The sequence below is a fragment of the Eubalaena glacialis genome, chromosome 11 (assembly GCF_028564815.1).
Source record: "Eubalaena glacialis isolate mEubGla1 chromosome 11, mEubGla1.1.hap2.+ XY, whole genome shotgun sequence".
In the NCBI taxonomy this organism is placed as follows: Eukaryota; Metazoa; Chordata; class Mammalia; order Artiodactyla; family Balaenidae; genus Eubalaena; species Eubalaena glacialis.
The window spans coordinates 128,481-146,596 of NC_083726.1; the positions used below are offsets into that span (position 1 = coordinate 128,481).

At 58.9% G+C, this 18,116-nt stretch overlaps 1 protein-coding gene across 6 annotated transcripts in view; it reads right to left on the reverse strand.

Moving 5' to 3' along the window:
* Positions 1–18,116, reverse strand: part of SHANK3 (SH3 and multiple ankyrin repeat domains 3) — a 50,194-nt gene that overhangs the window by 6,424 nt on the left and 25,654 nt on the right. For all 6 annotated transcript variants that reach the window (XM_061205717.1, XM_061205719.1, XM_061205720.1 and 3 more), the window contains 4 exons: positions 17,831–17,911; positions 9,998–10,128; positions 9,271–9,355; positions 2,628–4,878 (listed from right to left, as the gene is read on the reverse strand). In XM_061205717.1, coding sequence (XP_061061700.1) covers positions 2,628–4,878; positions 9,271–9,355; positions 9,998–10,128; positions 17,831–17,911 — 2,548 coding nt within the window. The remainder of the gene's footprint in view (positions 1–2,627; positions 4,879–9,270; positions 9,356–9,997; positions 10,129–17,830; positions 17,912–18,116) is intronic.

Sequence of the window (18,116 nt, forward strand, 5' to 3'; positions counted from 1 at the left end):
TTTCCCGTAAGGACCCTAAGAGTCCCCCTACCGGCCTGGCTGAGTGCCTGGTCACCCTCACCATTTCACAGGGGTGGGACTGAAGTTCACTGAGGTTAAGTGGTTTGTTCAAGAATACAAACTCAGATGCAACCTGCTGAGGGTTGGAATCCAGGGCCATCTGACCCCAGGCCGATGTCAGGGAACAAAGCGAGGTGCTAAAGCTGGTGAATGCCATGGCACAGGGAGTCTCTTGTTTTAGGCTCTCCGGCATCTGGTGCCTTTGGGAACAGCACCTGATTTTCCTTTGGATACCCGCCCCCCTCACTCAGTACCCATCCGGTAGCTCTGGCTGACCCCATGCCCTGGCTCCCAGGATAGCGTATGAGGCAGGCCTGGCCAACAGCAGCCCTATGTCTCCCTGACCCCAGTGACCGTTTCAGGGGAGGCAGGGGATCCACACGAAGCCAATCGGAGGCCGGGATTCTGCAGGAACTCCTGAGGGAAAGAGGCTCACTCTCCAGTGGGCCTGCAGGACAGATGGGATGTAAAGGTTGGAACTGCTGGCCTTGCCCCCTCCCCCACACCACTTCCAAGAAAGGAAACAAACACAGGTTCTGGCATGACCCAGACCCACTGGACAAGAGAGCCTCGCCGTGACAAAGGGGAAATGCTGAGGACGACCGTGAGGGACGTGGCGGAAGGTCCAGCCCAGAGACCACCTCCTCCTGCCCTGTGACTGCCCAGCTGCACCACGGGAGCCAGCAGAGCTAAGGCAACACCTGGGCTCTCCTGAGCTCGGCCGAGGGGCTTGACAACCAGCAAACCTCAACCAAGTGTCTGTCCTTCTGTGGCATTTGTCCTAAGCCGCCTCCCTAGACCTCAAATCACAAAAGACAGCACTTGCATTTAGCTTTGTTCTTTCGTACGTTTAGCAAATGTTTTATTGAGGCCTGCACTGTGCCAGGCACTGTGCTACCCGCTGTCAATGGCTTTAATTTTCATCAGGACCAAGGGGCACAGAGGAAAGGAAGGGCTGGTGGAGGGGGGTGAGAAACAGAGAGCGAAGATGGGGACTGGTCCAGGCTGCATCAGGGGATCCCCACCCTCTGTTCCTCAGAGGCCTCGGACCTGGGCTGCTCACTCCAACTGGACACTCCTGGCCACACCCCTAACACCCACTCATAGGGCACTTTAAACATTGCCCTGCTGGGAAGAGGGCTTTCACATTCAACTGCGAGTTGGAAGAGGTGAAAAGGGGAGGGCCCCAGTGCAAGCCTGGGATGATGGGAGCTGGAGGGCAGCACTGCCGAACCACTCGGGAGAGGCATCACCAGTTTCCCAAGCCCCCACTTATCCTCTGAGTCCTTAGCTGGAAGAAAGTAGATCAGACAAGCCCTTGTAAGACCTGCATTCCTCACTGCTTTGTGAACTCTGCCTTCCAAGGTTGGCAGGAAAGACTCACTAGGTTGGTCTTCAGGGTGGCGAGAATGAGGACTCAGGAGGCGGCACCCCATGTGCTACCCACAAAGCCAGAAGTGGGGGAGGGCCTACGGGGCACAGAAGGCAAAGGCAGACAAGGGCTGGCCAGGGGACGACCAGCTCTGCCTCAGACCACTCGTGGGCAGGAACCAGCTCTCCCGCCAGCAAGCATGGAGCCCACAGGCCCGAGGAGGTACCCCTTGGGGGCGGAGCCTTGGGAATGAGGTCCTCAAGGAAAGAGCCAAGGGATGAGCCCAGAGGCTCTGGCAGCTTCTGCCCAGCCGGAACAGCACCCCAGCCCCCTGCTTGGCCCCTCCCCCCAAGCCAGTGCCTCCCCCCATTTCCAGGGCACCGTGTGGCCTCTTTAGGTCCCCACCTTGCGTAGGAAGTGGCCGGGGAGGACAGAGGAACGGGTAAGGCATGGAGAAGAGACAGCAGAGGGAGGTGCAGAGAAACGGCATGATTTCCGCCTGAGAATGGCTTCTTGATGCGCTTTGAAAATCACGCACAGGGATCTGTGTTTGAGGGACTCTGAGGTGGTGCTGAGAGACAGAAATGTTTCTGGGGCAGAAAACAGGAAGTTGGTGGTGGGTCCTGAGAGGAAAAGGATCCAGTGTACTCCAGGTTTCAAAAGGAAGCAAGGCAGCTACAAAGGGAAGCGAGGAAAGATGGCACCAGCCACGTGGGACAGCCATGTGGCCACAGAGAAGCCAAGTGGCTGGGGTGGGGGTGGGGGAGAGCTGCAACTTGAGAGCGGACCAGAGAACGACCCTTGATGGTAGGAGAGGCAGCTACGTCAGGTGTGAGAGTGAGAGCGCAGGGACCCCGGGGCAGGGAGCCTCCAGGAGGGCTGTGGAGGCGCTCATGGCCAGCCGGGGTCTCGGTGGGTGCCCAGCTCCCACTGCCAGCACCAACAGGGATAGAGAGAACAGAACCCCTGATATTTCAGATCGCTGAAAGAGCCTTCGGTCTCAGACAGATAAAGCAAGGCCAGATAAAGGACAGAGATGCAGACGGGAGGAGCACAGGGGTGGGTGCCACGGACAGGTGAGGGATGGGACAGGATGGGCCGTGGAGGAGGAACACAGGGAGCCGTGGAAGGACGAGAGGAAGAACGGGGCGGGCGTGGACAGGGGACAGGACCCTCCCCACACTGCCCTGCTCACCGAGCTGCCGCGATGGGCGACTTCTTGGCAGGGTCCAGCAGGCCGCCCAGGCCGCCAACTGGCTCCTCCCCCAGGGAGCGGGTGTCTTTGTTCAGCTGTTGCAGGCGGGAGCTGAGCTCACTGATCACAGTTGGTTTGTCGTCTTCGGGCCCGGGGAGCCCCCGGCTCTCCACGGGGTCCCCCCACAGCTTGGACCTTCTCTGGAAGAGGTAGCGAGGGCGAGCAGGCCCGGCAGCAGAGGCCAAGCCGGCGGAGGCGGCGTGATGCTGCTGGGCCATGAGCTCGCTGTCCGAGGACTGCTTCAGCAGCGGGTCCCTGAAGGTCACCGGCCCCTTCCCCAGCGGGGACTTGAGCTTGGGCTTGGGAGGCACTGGTGGCTTCTCGAGTAGAAAAGTATGTCCATCGGCGAAGGAGGTGTGGGTGTCGGTGAGTTCCCCGCTCTCCGAGCTCAGGGTGGACATGCTGGACACTGTGGAGACGGTGCTCGTGGTCTCCAGGTGCGGGTCGCTGGAGCTGCGCGTGTCGGCCTCCTCCACCCCCGAATCCGCTGCGGACTCAGGGGCAGGGGGCGGCTCGCTGCTCGGCTTCCCTGAGGCCGGGCCTGGCAGCGTGGCGGGCGAGGGACCTGGGCCAGGGAGCGGGGTGGCCAGCAGGACCCCATTGGCAAACTCTTCAGGAGGCGGCACGAGTCCGATGCGGGCCAGCTCCTCTCTGGTCTCCTCATCGCTGGAGGACAGCTGGGCCGGCGGCAGGTTCACGGCGAATACCAGCTCTGGCTCCTCCTCTGAGCTGCCCTGGCCCAGCCCGGCGTCTGCTGGGGTACTGCCCGGGGGCTGGGCCCGGGGGCTAGGCAGGGGCTCTGCCACCACAGCCGACTGCGTGGGGGCCGGGGCCAGCTCTGGGGTGCCCGGGCGCTCCTCTTCGGCCCCCAGCCCGCTGGGCTCCTGCCCGTTGCTGGTGGCGTGCACGACGATGAGGCCGGCTGGCCGCTGCAGGGATGTGTCCAGGACGCTCAGGATCATGGACTTCTTGTCCTCCGGCGACTTCCGCTCCTCCCGGGGGGCCTTCTCGGCTTCCCTGCGAGCAGGCACAGGAACCCAGGCTGGGCTCCTCGGGGAGAAGGCTGGGGAGGCCAGGGGCCCTCGCTCGGTGTCACGAGCCTGCACGTCCACAAACAAGGGCCCAGGGCGCTCGGTGTCAGGGCTGTGCACAGGTGTGGGGGAACGGGAGGGCGCCTGGGAGGCCAGAGCCCGCTCCCGGGCAGCCAGGGCGAGGGCCAGGGGTGAGCTGGGGTCCAGGGGTTTGCCGGTGAGCGGGTGGATGAAGGTGGAGCCCGAAGGCCCAAGGCTCGGGCCGCTGACCAATGGCTTCAGAGCGGAGACAGGGGAGGGCAGCAGCAGGTCACGGCCGGTGGTGGCGCCGGGCCCCAGCAGGCGCTCGTCAATGGAGCGGGAGGGCTGCAGGGAGGGCAGGTCTGCGCTGGGAGGGCTGCTCTCGACGGCGCCCACAGACAGGAAGACGGTGGAGCGCCGCCGCTCCTCCAGCCGCCGGTCCTTGCCTGGGGCCGCGCCGCCGAACGCGAGCCCGGGCCCGTCTCCGGGGCCGTAGTCGAGGCCGCTCGGCCGAGGCCCGCGGTGTGTCGGGGAGGGTTCCCGGGCGAAGCTGCCGCCCGCCGGGCCAGGGCTGCCCACGGCCAGGGCCGCGCGCTCCTGCGCATCCTCCACCTGCAGCTGCTTCACCAGCGGGCTTTTGCGGCGCTGAGGTTTGGACGGCGCGAAGAGGCTGGCGCTGAAGGCGCCCAGGTTGGCGTAAGGGCTGTCGGGGCCGGGCGGCCGCGGCCGACGCTTCGGGCGCTCCGGCGGGGTGGCCGCTGGCGGGGGCCGGGGGACGTCGCCTGCCTCGGGCGCCGAGTCCTGAAGGATGATCATGGAGCGCGCGCGCTTCTGCCGTTCCGGGTAGGGCAGCGGCCCCAGGGCCGCGCTGGCATCATACAGGCCCGGGGCGCCCGCACCCAGGCGCGCCTCCAGGCCGGGTTTGAAGCTGGAGCGCACGGTGTCGTAGGCGCGGCCCGGCGGAGGCGGCGGCGAGAAGGCGGGGGGCGGCCCGGAGTCGAAGTAGTAGGGTGCGGGCGGGGGCGGAGGTGCGGTCTGCGGCGGGGGCGGGATGCCTCGGCCCTCGCGCACTGAATCCTGCATCGACGTGCTCCTCGGGAAGCGCCCCTCCAGCAAGGACGCCAGCTTCTCATCTTCCCCTGCGGACAGAGGGGCCCCGGTGAGCCTGGCCCAGGAGCCAGGGGCCTTCGAGGAGGCCCCTCCCGACCCAGGCGCCCGCCCTCCCCGTCCGCACAGGCCGGCCCCGCCCCCCACCCCAGGGCAGCCAAGGTCCCGGACGCCAAGGCGCCTTCGAAATCCGCGGGAGGTGCTGGCCGCCAGCCAGAGGACGGAGTCAGGGTGGGCGTGGGCGCTAGGGTGAGATCAGGGGGAGACACGGGGATCCCAGAGCAGGGGATCTAAGCAAAATCCCCAGTCTGGGCTCGTCCCCGCTGGGTTGGGAGGGCTCCTGCGGAGACTGGGGAGAGGTATCCGTTCAGATATAGCGGAGAGGAGGGCCCCCCAGCGGAGGCTGTGACAGAAGACCCAAATTCTGCCTACTCAGGTTGGGGACATGGAGAGGGCCCAAAGACAACACCGCAGGAGGGCAGGGGCAGGCCCACCCCCACCCCCAGTCGTGGGGACAGAACTACAGAGAAGGGCCAGGGGGTGGCTGGCACAGGCCTTCGCACACAAGACTGAGCAAGGCCTCATCTCAGAGCCACCAGCAGTGGAACAAGCAGGTGTCACTGGGAGGCCCTGGTGGCAACCAGAGGCGGGAAGAAGGGAGATGGTCAGAAATGAGAGGGAAATCTCCCAAGCAGGAGTGACACGCTGTGGACAAGGGGGCAGCAGGGCTGTGGCCGGGGAGAGAGAGAGCCGATGCCCCGGTGAGGGAGGCTTTGTGAAGAGAAGTCCTGAAAGGCTCTATCCCAGAGACCGACGGGCACTGGACTGGGGGAGGCCGCCAGGAGGTCACTGCCATAGCCCTAGTGGCGGAAATTCAGAAAGGCTGGGCGGAAGGAGGGAGGGAGGGTTGCAGTGGAACGGCAGCCTGAGCACCTGACACGTGTTTCAGTTTCACTCCTTATTGGCTGTGACCCCAGGCCAGGCCCTGAGCCCCCCTACGCCCCAGTTCTCTCATGGACAACACGGACTGAAAGTGAACCCTACTTCCTGCCGCACTCAGCTGTCATTAGGATCTGTGCGAGGGCAGGGCTGGAGCGCTCAGAGCCCCCACTGTCCTGCCGCCCAGCTAGGACGGGGCAAGACCTCCCGAGTGTTCCTGTGTACACAATGCGTACACCTGTGCTGCAGGTGTGTTCACTTAGGCTGCAGGTGTAAGACGGCCCAATCCAAGGAGAGTGGAGGAGCGGCTCCTCAGTGCTGACACACAGGTCTCTGGAACAATTCCTTGGGAATCTACACCTGGCCTCACTCTGGGCTTGGTCACACTTTTATGAACTCACGACGATGCAGACTGCCTGTTCCCAACCACCTCCTCCTTTGGCCACCACAGTGCTCACCAGGCCTCCCACCCTGAACTGTTTGCGTGTGTCCTGCATCACGGCTCTTCTACCCCCCGGCACAGCAAGGGGCGTGGGGCATGGGGGAGCTTTTGTATAAGATAAGGCTTGAACTCCAGCTCTGCCACTTCTTGTCTGATACCTCTTAACCTCTTGGCACTTCAGTTTCCTCGTCTCTGGAGACCTGCCCCCTCCCACTGAAGTGCAAAGTGAAGCCATTTAAAGCTTATAGCACAGGGCTGAGCCCCCAGCAGCGCCCCCAGGAAGGTGGCTGAGGTCGTCGTCATCATCATCACCATCATCATTTTTAGGCCAGCCTTCCGCCCCCACTGCTGGACACAGATTCTGTGCCAGGTTCGGCCTGGGTCTCCTCCCTGCTGCATTTCTTGCGCAGCATATAAACGCAGCTCAACACCCACGAGCATGTGCGTGAGACGGAGCTACGTGGGACAAGCTAGCGCACCTGGAACACGCCGGAGGGTCAGCATGCCGCGTTCCGACCCAGGGTAAAGACAAGTCACTTTCCTCGTGATGAAAATGGGAATCCGTTCTGATACAGAGCGGGTGGGGCCGCTGCCCAAATAACAGCCGTGAGCATTTCTCCAGCGCTTTCTGTGCACCAGCCTCAAGATGCAGGACCTACATCTACTATCACCATGAGCAGTTACTCAGTACTCAGCCTGTGAGTACAGCCCTCTGTGCGAACCTCAGAGTGGCCTTAGGAGGCAGTCACTAGATGGTCCCCATGTTTATGGATCAGGACCCTGAGGTTTCAAGGGTTGAGATGTGTGCCCAGGGCCACAGAGCCAGGACAAGGGGTAGGAGCCCCGGAGTCTGACACCTCAGCCAGCGTTCAAGTGGGTGACAGGCGGCAGGCTAGGGCAAGGGGGATTAAAGATGAGCCACCCATGGACTGAGCACAGGAGGGCCCAGGAGGGTGGGCAGGGAACAGCTGGCAACCTCCACTGAGAGGCTTACAGCCTGAAGGACAGGCACTTAGATGCGGACCTGCGGTGGTCAGTACTGAGACTGGGTGGGGCTGAGGGACAGGCCATCCAGGCAGAGTGAGGGCAGGTGGAGAACAGCCGGTCCTGGCAGATGTAAATCAGAGGGAGGCAGAAACAAAGGTCCCTAGAAGAAGCAGGAGAGGGCTGGGGCTAGGCCTCAGGGCCCCAAGGCAAGGCAGAGCCCACAGAGGACCAGCTCTAGGGATGTGAGGTGGTATCTTGTGCAGAAAGACCCCTGTGGCCAGAGGGACGGACTAGAGGGTGAAGCCGGGGCAGGAAGTCAAGAGGAGACCAAAGCTGTGGCCTCCAGACGCTGAGGCGCAAGACAACGGGGCCTGGCCAGGCAGGGCTGCGAGGACGGTGAGGAAGCCGACCATCCCTAATTTGTCTGGGGAGGCAGAGAATAAGGAGGAAACCACAGAGGATGTCCAGGGCTTAGGCCAGGGAGGTGAGGGGGGAGTGCCTCTTGGCTCCAAAGTAGCTGCAGTCTCATGTGTCCTCTCCCCCACCCTCCTACCTACAGAAATGACCCATAGCGGCCTCTGAAGGACCACTGCTGTCAGCAATTCACGCCATTCTCTCTCAGAAACCCCCACTCATCCTGCATGTCTGAGCCCAAACACACACACTCACCCCCGGCCTTTCCTGACACCCAAGCATGGTTGGTGCTCCCTAGTAAATGTGCTTTTGCACCCACCATGTAACTGCTGAGCTGAGCTGTCCGCAGACACGTCACCTCCTCCAACTGAGCCCCCAGACCCTGCCCAGCATCAGCCTAGAGTGTGCATCCATCAGCAGGGGTCCTGGGGTGAATGAGGGATTGGGTTTGCGGAAACTGATTGGCCAGATGAGTGAATAGAAGACAGGTAAGGCAGCTGTGTGACCTTGGGCAAGTCATTTTACCTCTTTGCCTCGGTTTTCTCATCTATAATCTAGAGGTACTGATGGTGTTACCTCAGCAGGGTTACTGCAAGTATTAAATGAACCAGTGTGTGTAAAACACAGAGCGGTGGGGTACACAGGGACAAATGGATGGACGAGTGGGAAGGTCAGTGGGTGAACAGATGGACAGCAAACGGGACACGTGTGTAGGTGGGCGGATGGACAGGTGGGCAGGTAAGGGGGCCTAGATGCCTAGCGGGAGGGGCAGTGGGCGGGGCTTATTAGATGACCCAGTCTGGGGTCAACAAGAGAGGAGATGGCCAAGGGCGAGACATGATGAGGCCCCAAGGAGACAGGTGCAGAAGGCAAAGAGGCTAAGGACATAGCCTGGAGAAGGACCCACACCTTGCAGGGGAGCGATGGGGACTGAACAGGTCCAGCCTGAGAACTGAGGGGAAAACCAGTAAGTGTTGTCCTAGAAGCCCTGGGTAGGAAAGTTTCATGGAGGAGGGGGCAGCAAAATCAAATGGGGCCACTGGGAGGAATGCCCTGGAAACCACTGGTGACCCTGGTGAGAACAATTTCGGTTTCAGGTATGGACAATTCCCTAACAGGCCGAGAGGCAGGCAGGGAATGGGAGACAGCAAGTATGGGTGACTTCTGGAGAAAACTGGCTGTGAAGGAGAGGAGAGATATAGAGCAATAACTGGGGTGCCGGGGGGAGGGGAGAGGGCAGATTCAAGGGGAGGGTAGCTTAGCATCAGAAACATGACAGGTACTCAGGCTGCAGGGGGCACAGCCAGGTAGGATATGGAAGACCCAGGGACGGGGATGCTGGTGTCTGTGGGAAGTACAGATGGGGGTGCCCGCTGGCAGGGGTGACAGATGGGGAGAAGCCTCAAGGGTATCTTTCAGCAAAGTATCTCTGGGTTGGGGGAAGGACTGACACCCCCCCAGCCCCCCACCATGTACGTCCACAGAAAATGAGATTCCTGGGTTGGGGCCAGGGAGAGGCAGGACTGAGAGAAACCGGAAACCTCAGTCAAAGGGTGGGGAGAGACAGGGTCCTCCAGCCCCGCACGCACTCCAGCCCCCGCCCCAGTCCTCCAGCCCCATGCAGCTCCCAGCCCAGCCATACCTACAGACTTGGTCCGTGGAATCCCCTTCCGCAGGGAGCCTGGCAGCTTCTCTGGGCCTGGGAGGCCCTGGCGCTCAAACAGTGACTGTGAGAGTTGGAGGGGGCGGGGGTATATGGAGGTTCCAGAGCACTGGGGTCCCCAGTTGCCCATCCAGCCCCACCCATCCTCCTCCTAAGCCTGAGATCAGACACCCCATGTGCTAATTCCAACAGTGCTAATTCCCATGGTGTCTGACCCAGAAGCCAGGCCCAGGCCCTGCCTCCAAGGAGCAGGGGCATGGCTGTGGGCCCACAGGCATAGGCGGCGCTGGGCAGGGGTGATGCAGACGGGCCAGAGCAGTCAGGGGTCCTGGGTATGGCCGGGGTGAGGCTGGGGGAGCAGCCCAGAAGGTGCCAAGTGAGAGGAGTGGGCGGGGGGACAGCAACACCATGTTGTGGCCTCAGCGTGGCTGGGGTCCTTGCTCTAGGTGGCACAGAACCTGCCTAAGGCGGGAGGCGCCAGAAGAGTGAGAGCTCAGCACAAGCCGGACTGTGGCTGTTCTGAGGGCTGATGGCCCCAGGTGTCTTCGGGAGACGCTGTGGGGTCCTTCACCCCCACCCCTGGAGAGTGGAGTCCAAATGATGGACCCTCACCCTCCAAAATGCACAAACACCCAGTAGGGGACGTGGCACTCTGACCCCGTGCCCCACCCATCCCCCAGTGCCCCCAGCTGCCAGGCTGGCTTACGCTGATCTCAGCAGGGGTGATCCTGCGACTGGTGGGCCGCTGCTTGACGGTGGCAGCTCTCGAGTCAGCATCCGCGATGTCTGGCCTCAGCGCCGGCTCCGTGGCGGCTGCCAGGATCTCGTCCAGCTTCTCTGCACAGCCAAGGAGGTGCCGTCTCAGCCACAGGGACCTTGAACCCGCTACAGCCCCCTGCAGCCCCACTCACGCATCCCGGCTGGCCCTCCCGGTGCTGCTGACAGAGGCCACTGGGGCCCCGCCTACCTCGCCCCCTCACTCCCCAAGACACGCGATCCAGAACCAAGACAGGAGGCCCCATAACTCGTATCCCATCCAAGCCCCTCACACACCAGAACCCAGACCCTGCTCCAGCCTGGCCCCTCCGTCCTCAGGGAGGCTCCCCGAACCCCACTCCAGGAAAAGCCTGGCTGACCATTAGGGAGAGAACCAGGCAGGGGGCGGGACTGTTTACAGCCCAGAGACCTCCTGAATTTCCCCATTTCCCTTTGCCCTTTCACTCTTCTCCTTAGCACATGGCATTACTCGCCTGTCTGTACCGCCACTGCACCAAAAGATAAGCTGTAGCCCCAGAACAGACCCTGATGTACAGTAGCTGCCCACAAAGAATGTGTATAAACCAAGAACCATGGGGGGCAGGGGGGCGGGGCTCACTGCCGGAGGCTAGAGACCTAAGAAATAGCTGTATGCAGATCAGGAGGCCACAGAACCTACAACCCCCGAAAAGCAGCCCCACCAAGGGTGGGGGGTGCAGAGAAGAGGATATTGGGAGGGGCAGTGCTGAGGGGGCTTCCACCGGCCCCTTAGAAAGCAGCCCCAGAAGCCAGGAGGGGGAAGGACAAGCCCAGGGCTGAGGCCTGAACCAGGTGCCCTCGGGCGGCGCTCTTTTCAAATCTGTTATAAAAGAAAAGCTTTGTTTGCTTGTTTTTCTTAAAGCTATTTCATGTTTTTGAAAGTGGTGTTTTTGATTACCAAGTGACTTGGAAATTTTGTTAAACACTTGTGTCTGAAAACTATCAGCTGTGGACGGATGACTGGGGAGGGCCCACTTAGGGCCAGCACACGGGACACAGCAGGCGCTGGGGGCAGCTCCCATGTCCACCTGGCTGCCACACTGCCCCTCTCATCCAGGAGCCCCACCGCAGCCCACCCATCACTCAGCCTCCAAATCCCTGAGCCCTTCCAGACTCTTAGGAGCTGTGCCAACCACAGAGGACCACGCATCTGGTTACACTTAGTCCTTTCATGCCCCAAGTGCCCCCCTTGGAGAACTGTGGTCAGCCCTGACACCTCCTCCCAGCACTGCTCAGCAACTGCTGTGGGGAAGGAAATAAACTCCTCCGAGATGTACAGTACCTGACCCAGCCCGGACCCATCCTGTATACTGACTGTGCTCACCTAATCTCTTTGTGACTTGATTTCCTGATCTGATAACAGGCATTAAAAAAGGTACCTGCTTCAGTGTCTGTTGTGAGAATTAGCACATACGGCAGAAGTGCTACAGCTGTGCCTGGCTCAACGCAAGCACTGAGGACACACTCGCTACAATTCTTCATGTCTGTGCGCCTCATCTCCCCGAACAGCACATGGGCTGTCAGGAGGAGAGGGCAAATACCCTTGCCAGCGTGCCCTGCGCGTCCAGCCTGGTCCCCAAACACAAGAGAGTTCAACAAATGCTACGAGTCACCAGCAAAACACGCTCCATCTACAGACCAGCTCGCGTGGCCTGTGCACAGCTCCCAGCGCCACCAGGTGCAGACAGGGGCGGGCTGTTAGAGGGGCCTTCCTGTTTGCTTCTGTAATGAGGTTGAGTAATTTCCCTTTGGAAGCTGAAATCACCATGATCACCATTTGCTAAGTCCGTGAGGATTTCCAGAGTTAGAAGAGGTTTATGTGGCCCCTCTCATGCTGCAACCACCACAGGCAGAAGGGATCCCTATTGCCCCCATTTTACCCAAGAAGAATCTGAAGCTCTGAGAGAGATAAGTTGCCCCAGATCATAGATCCGATAAGTAAGAGATCAGACTTAACAACCAGATTATCCGGAAACCACAGACATAAAGACATGAGCGGAGAGAAGATATTTCGGTGGGGCACACGGGGCACACGCTCACCAGAGCTGTGGATTTAGAGGCTGCGTCTCTAGGTCCAGAAGCACTCAATCTCAGAGACCCAAAGCAGTGTGCACATGAAGTTATTAGCAAAGCGAATATTGTTGGCCATGGGGCGATGGTGCTGAGGCCAGACGAGACTTATTTTCAAAAGGAAAAGAATCAAGAATTCTGCAGACTACAAGCTGGTGAGGTTGACACCAATCCCCAACAAAATGAGAAAAATATATTCTTAAATAAATGACTTTAGATACTTAACAAAAGAAATGAAGCCCATTAGGAACCAGGTCTGGGGCACTACACTGGCTGTCAGGAGTCGCTATGTGGCAGGGACGCAGCTGGGGATGCAGCTGTTTGAACCAGGATCCAAGCAGGCATGAGGGGCCTGCGGGGGCGACGAATCGCCGTCACTTCCCCTACAACTGGAAGAAGCACACAGGCCACAGCAGAGCACCCTGGGAGCCCCGCTAATGAGCTGAGGAAAGAACCAAAATATTCCAGAAATAGCTTGTGTGTCTGCCTCAAAGGTGTGAAGAAAAGTGTCCCCAGAGGAGACCTAGTCATCTGTTTTATACCTGAAAAGACCCTGAAAAGGGAAAGCATTTCACCTGGGACCGGGGCAAGGGCAACGGGAGAATTCAGAGGGTGAGACCGCAGGTCACACAGGGAACCTGGGCTCAGACAGACGGGCAAGTGTGTCCCTGGCACAGGGAAGGCCCGGTGGATCCCGGAGTGAGGGGTGGGCGGGCACCAGGCACAAAGACAAGCGAGTGAACACACACGCCTGGGGCCACAAAGCCATCTCAGGCCCCTGTTTCGCACGGACTCCTGTGCAGCAGAGGCTCCAGTCTCCGTGTGAGGGGGAGCCGGCTGGCAAAGGCCAGGCCCTAGACCCCACCAGACACTGGACCTCAGCGCCCAGGCCCAGACTCTGTCCCCGCCTGGCTGCTGTGCCTCATTTAGCCAGGCTGGACATCCAGGACATACAGGAAGGAGCTTCAAAGGATACAGGGTGGGAGGTCTGACGGGAGGGGCAGGGGTGGTCAAGTCAACAACCTGGGCGACAAAACTCTGGGGCCCAGATTCCTGCTCCTAAAGGGCGTCAGCCTTAGGCTTGACCCCATAACAGATCAGCACAGAAATGGGACCCACACACCAGGCACAGGAGCCCCAGAAAACAAGCAGAGAGAAGCAACACGGGCTGGGGCTGAGCACCTGACACCCCCGCCCCCATCAACCCAGTCAGTCACCTTGTTCCCCAAGCGAGCTCCACAGCTGGGCCTTCTGAACCCTTCCCCCCTCTGCTCCAGGCTGTGGCACGAGCTGTGGCCTCCACTGGGATGCTTTTCCAGCTCTGCCTCAGCAGCCCCTGTGGCCCTCACCCCGCTGCCCCCAGCTCACTCGAGCCCTCAAGGATTGTGGCCACACTTACCATCCCAGGCCCATCTGACCCTTCCCAGGTCCTTCCACTGTGCCACCAGCAGCCCCCCACAGAGAAGGCCAACAGGAGGGTGCAACCCAGGCTCCCAGACCCCCTGACTCGAACTGGAGCCCCGTCACACACAAGCACTTCCGCAGCCAAGGGTCAGGCAAAGCTGGGCCCGGAGCACAGCAGATGACTCACCCCCTTTCCTTCTCCGAATGGAGGCTTGGAATCAAGAAACAGAGTAAACGGGGTGAGAGGCAGGCTTTGTCCCTCGGCACCCGGGCCCCACTCCCCACTCCCACCCGCTCCTAGCCCATCCTTACCCTCCCAACAGCCAGGACCTCCCAGACCCCCACCACCCCTGGCCTATACCCTCGTCAGATCGTGAGTGGCAAATCGACCCAAATGCCAAGTCAGTACATGAAATTCAAGGTGGGAACAACCACAGCAGGGACAATGCTTGTGTGCATGCATGCTCACACACACACACACACACACACACACACTCTCACACGTGCTTGTGTACGTCCACACACACACAGACATGCACACACTTGTGTGGACGCAAAACTAAGTCACACTTGGTTCAATCAAATGTTTGTTCAGAAAAAAGGCAAAACCCCATAAAAACCCATTTCAGAGGCCACCAATGGTGCAGTGGCCACCCACAAGCATTCCTGCAGTGTGTTTCCAACAACAGGCAAGTCAGCGTGTTTTCCAGACCAAGGCCAGTCAGGGACCACACCCTGGCATGGCACCTGCCCTGACATTCTCATCTCGAAAGAAAAAGGAACCCAGAAGTTCCAGATTTCTTAGGGGAAAGAGGATGAACAGGAGGGGCTTGGACCCATCAGGGCCCCCTCTGGCCTGGGTCTCCACCAACCTCTGCAGCCCCAGCACGTCCTTGGTTCGAGCTATGCAATGAGCACCTGCTGAGCGTGAGGGGCCCCAGGGCTGCAGGGCACTAGAGGGGTCCCGCCCTCCCTCCTTCTCCCTCTCTCTCCCTTCTCAGGAGGAGAGTCCCCACCCAACCCCTCCTCTTAATGCTGTTTCTGCCAGCCACCTCAGCCCTTCCTTTTCTGGGACACCAGTGCCCCCCAGGATATACCTTCCCTTCCTCTTCCTCCTGCAGGCCCTCCAAGCCACAAGGAGCCACCTTGCGTGAGCCCCCATCCTTGCCACCTGCTTTTTCTGTCGCCTCACACTTTTCTTTCTTCCCAGGTGTTCAGGTCATCTTCTCAATAGACTACAGACACTAAAGGGCCCTATCAGCCCTCGATATTGTGACAGAAAACTGACATGTTTATGCTGGCAACGAACCCACGGGTCTTATTTCTATCCCGTAAAAGCCCAAACACTGGATCATGGGATGATCGCTTAGGTACCTGGGAAAACCCTGATGCTGGCCTGGCTTCCTCAAACCAGGTGTGTCTACAGAAGGTCGGCAGGTGGCCTGGCTTCCCAGGACAGCTGTCGTCCAGGGGCAGGAGTGGGTTTCCTGTGCTCCCAGCTGCCCAGGCCCTTCTCTGAACAGAGCCATGGGAAGGGCCTGGGTCCAGTTCAACAAAAGCTGTGACCCCCTCACTCAGCAGTGTGGATGGAGGCTCTGTGGTAGGCTGTCCCTTCGCCCTCCCCCAGACTCTGCTCAGGAAAAGCTGGTGAAAAGGATGCTGACCTCGGGCCGCAAGAGTGAGCCCCCTCCCTCTGGAAGACAGGGGTCTGTGGAGCAACCCTGTCACAAGGCAACAGAGGGGACGCCCAGGCCAGAGAGGAAGGAGGCTCTTCTTCCATCCACTGGTCTCTGCACACAGAAGCAGCCCAGAGAGCAGAAGGCAAATCTTCCGTTTCTGCAGGGCAGAGTCCCTGGGTCCCTGCATGACAGGCCTCAGGCTGCCCAGCACCTCTTTCTGAGCATGCAGCTGAACGTGGCCACGTGACAGCCACCGGCAAGAGACTCCCAGGAACCATCCACCAGAGCCTGGTGTGGGGTCTAGCCAGACCCAGCTGCCTACCGGTATTGGTTTATTGACCAGTTTGGATCTTCAATCAGTGCAATGGGTCAGCTCCCCATGACTAGCCTTGCACCCTTGTGACCCCGGGGCCCGGAGTCTGCCGGCTTCTCTGCCTTACTCTTGAATGAGCGAGGTTACTGGGCATAGAATTACAGGTGGAAAGGCATTTTGACCCAAGACTTTGAAGTTACCGTTCCGTTGTCTTCTAGCATCTGCTTATCAGACCTCCGCTGTCAGTCTGACCCCTGTTCCTTTCTAAGTCATCATTCTCTGGCAGTTAAGATTTTTCTTTTTGTCTATGGTGTTGTGAAATTTTACTATGACAGGTCTAGAGGTAGCTTTGTTTTTACTTCATTGCTTCAGACTTACACTCCTGCAAACTGGAGTCTCATGTCCTTGTTGAATTTTAGAAAATTCTTAGCCATTTACTCTTCAAATATTGTCTCTTCCCCAATCTTTCTACTCTTTCCCTCTGGGACTCTATTTAGGCTGGGATTTTTCTCATTTGTCCTCCATATTTCTTATCTACTCTTTGATATTTTGCATCTCCTTATCTTTCTGTGCTGAATTTTGGGTAATTTCCTCAGATTTATCTTTTAATTCATAGTTTCTTCCTTCAGGTGGGTCTACCATACTGTTTCCCAGGCACGGGTTTTTAAAATCTCAGGGGCTGTATTTTTGTTTCAATAACATTTCTTTAGGAATCCTTTTTAAATCTGCTTATCCTTATTTCCCCCCCCCACTGTGTTGTTCTTTCATTATGAGTTCTGTCACTTCTCTCAAACTTTGTATTTACACACCTTGTGTTGTCTCTTCGTGGTATTCTGTGGTTTCCAGTCCTTCTGATGCTAACTCCAAGTCTTGTGCTTGCCTCCAGCTTTCCCCCATCTCTTGGCTTTGTGGGGGTATCAGAGCCCCAGTGCCCTGCCCGTAGGATCTGTATCGGTCCCAAGCCCTCATGGACTATGGGAGCATCTGCTTCCTCTCACTCCCTTGGCTCTGACTTCTCTCTTCATTTTTGAGAACTGGGAAATTCCTCTTCTTTTGTTTTGAGATGGCTATGTATTTTTAGAGTTTTACTTTATTCAGAATATTTATGGGGAAGAAGGTCCTGACCACATCAGCCTAATCTATCTTGGTGGCTGTCCTCCACACCAAACTAAACTGCAGTCAAGAGTACCTGCTTGGAAGGGAAGGGCTCAGCAAAGGACTAGGGTCAGGGATCAGTCCATGAGGGAGGTCAGAAATAATTTTAGGGGACAGGTAAGGGTTCCTTCTATGGCTGGGGCAGAACCAAGCCTGAAGCCAGGGTTGGGGCTCAGTCTAGAACCAGGATCAAGGCCCTTCCTGTGCCCACGCCTGGGTTAGAGCTCAGCACAGGACCAGTCAGGGGTCCTTCTATGGCTGGAATGAGAGCAAAGTCTGGGACTCGAACTGGGTTCAGGTTATAGAAGGATAGAGCACGTTAACAGTCATGTGTATTGGGACATGCCATGATAAAGATGTTCATGGTCATGTAAGTCAGGGCATAACCATTATGAACTGTCACGTATGTCAGGACATGGTCATGTATATCTGAACACGCCAGTGATGAGGCTATTAACGGTCACATATATCGAGACACACCCACGATGAGGCTGCTGGTGGTCACCCTGGGATCGTGCCCCCCACATACCCATCAAAGCCCTGACACACTCCTGTTTGCCTCCTGCAACTTACAAGGACCTGTCCCATCATTGTACCAGCAATGTTCACAACGGCCCCGTGAGGTCGGCAGCTCACTCTACTGACCCCTGTGTAACCGACGTGTGAACGGGTGCTGAGAGGGTAAAGGAAATGCAAAGACCACACAGCTAGTGCCTGGCAGAGCCAGGAGCAAAGGTCAGGTCCCCTTTTCTCACTTGGATGAAATGAAGGCGTAAAGTCATACTGGAGGTGTGGAGGGCCAGAGGCAGCATGTGCACACACATGCAAACACACTGGTGAGCCAGGGCCTGATTCCCCACTGCCAGACGTGGTGGTCCCACTGTCCATCTCTAGCCCTGCCACCCTGCCCCTCAGCCCTCAATCCATCCACACGTCAGCTCCCTTTTCAGCCCACAGACACCCAATTCCCCCACCACTTCAGCACCCACCCATTTACCTCTAACCTGTCCATACGTCCATCTCTCCGTCCTCCCTCCCCTCTGTCTCTGCTGGCTTTGGCCCAGCTCCCCTGACCTGGCCCCCCACCCTGGGCTACCTGCCCACCGCCTGCCCTGTCACTCACCAAGCTCCTCAAGCTCCGCCGTCATGGACTTGGAGCGCAGGGTCAGCGTGGTACTGGGGGCCCTCTTAGGGGGCGGCGGGGCTGCAAAGAAGAGGGAGGCCTTGGACCTCCTGTCCAGCAGCAGGCAGCGCGGCGTGGCCAGGTGCAGGTGCCACCTGCGCTCCACCGCTTGGATCTCCTCGTACTCCCGGGAGGACGAGTCACACTGCGCCAGGATCTTGTTCAGGCTGCGGCTGGATGCAAACTTCTTCATGGCGCTGGGAGCTCAGGGGGTGCTGAAGGCCGG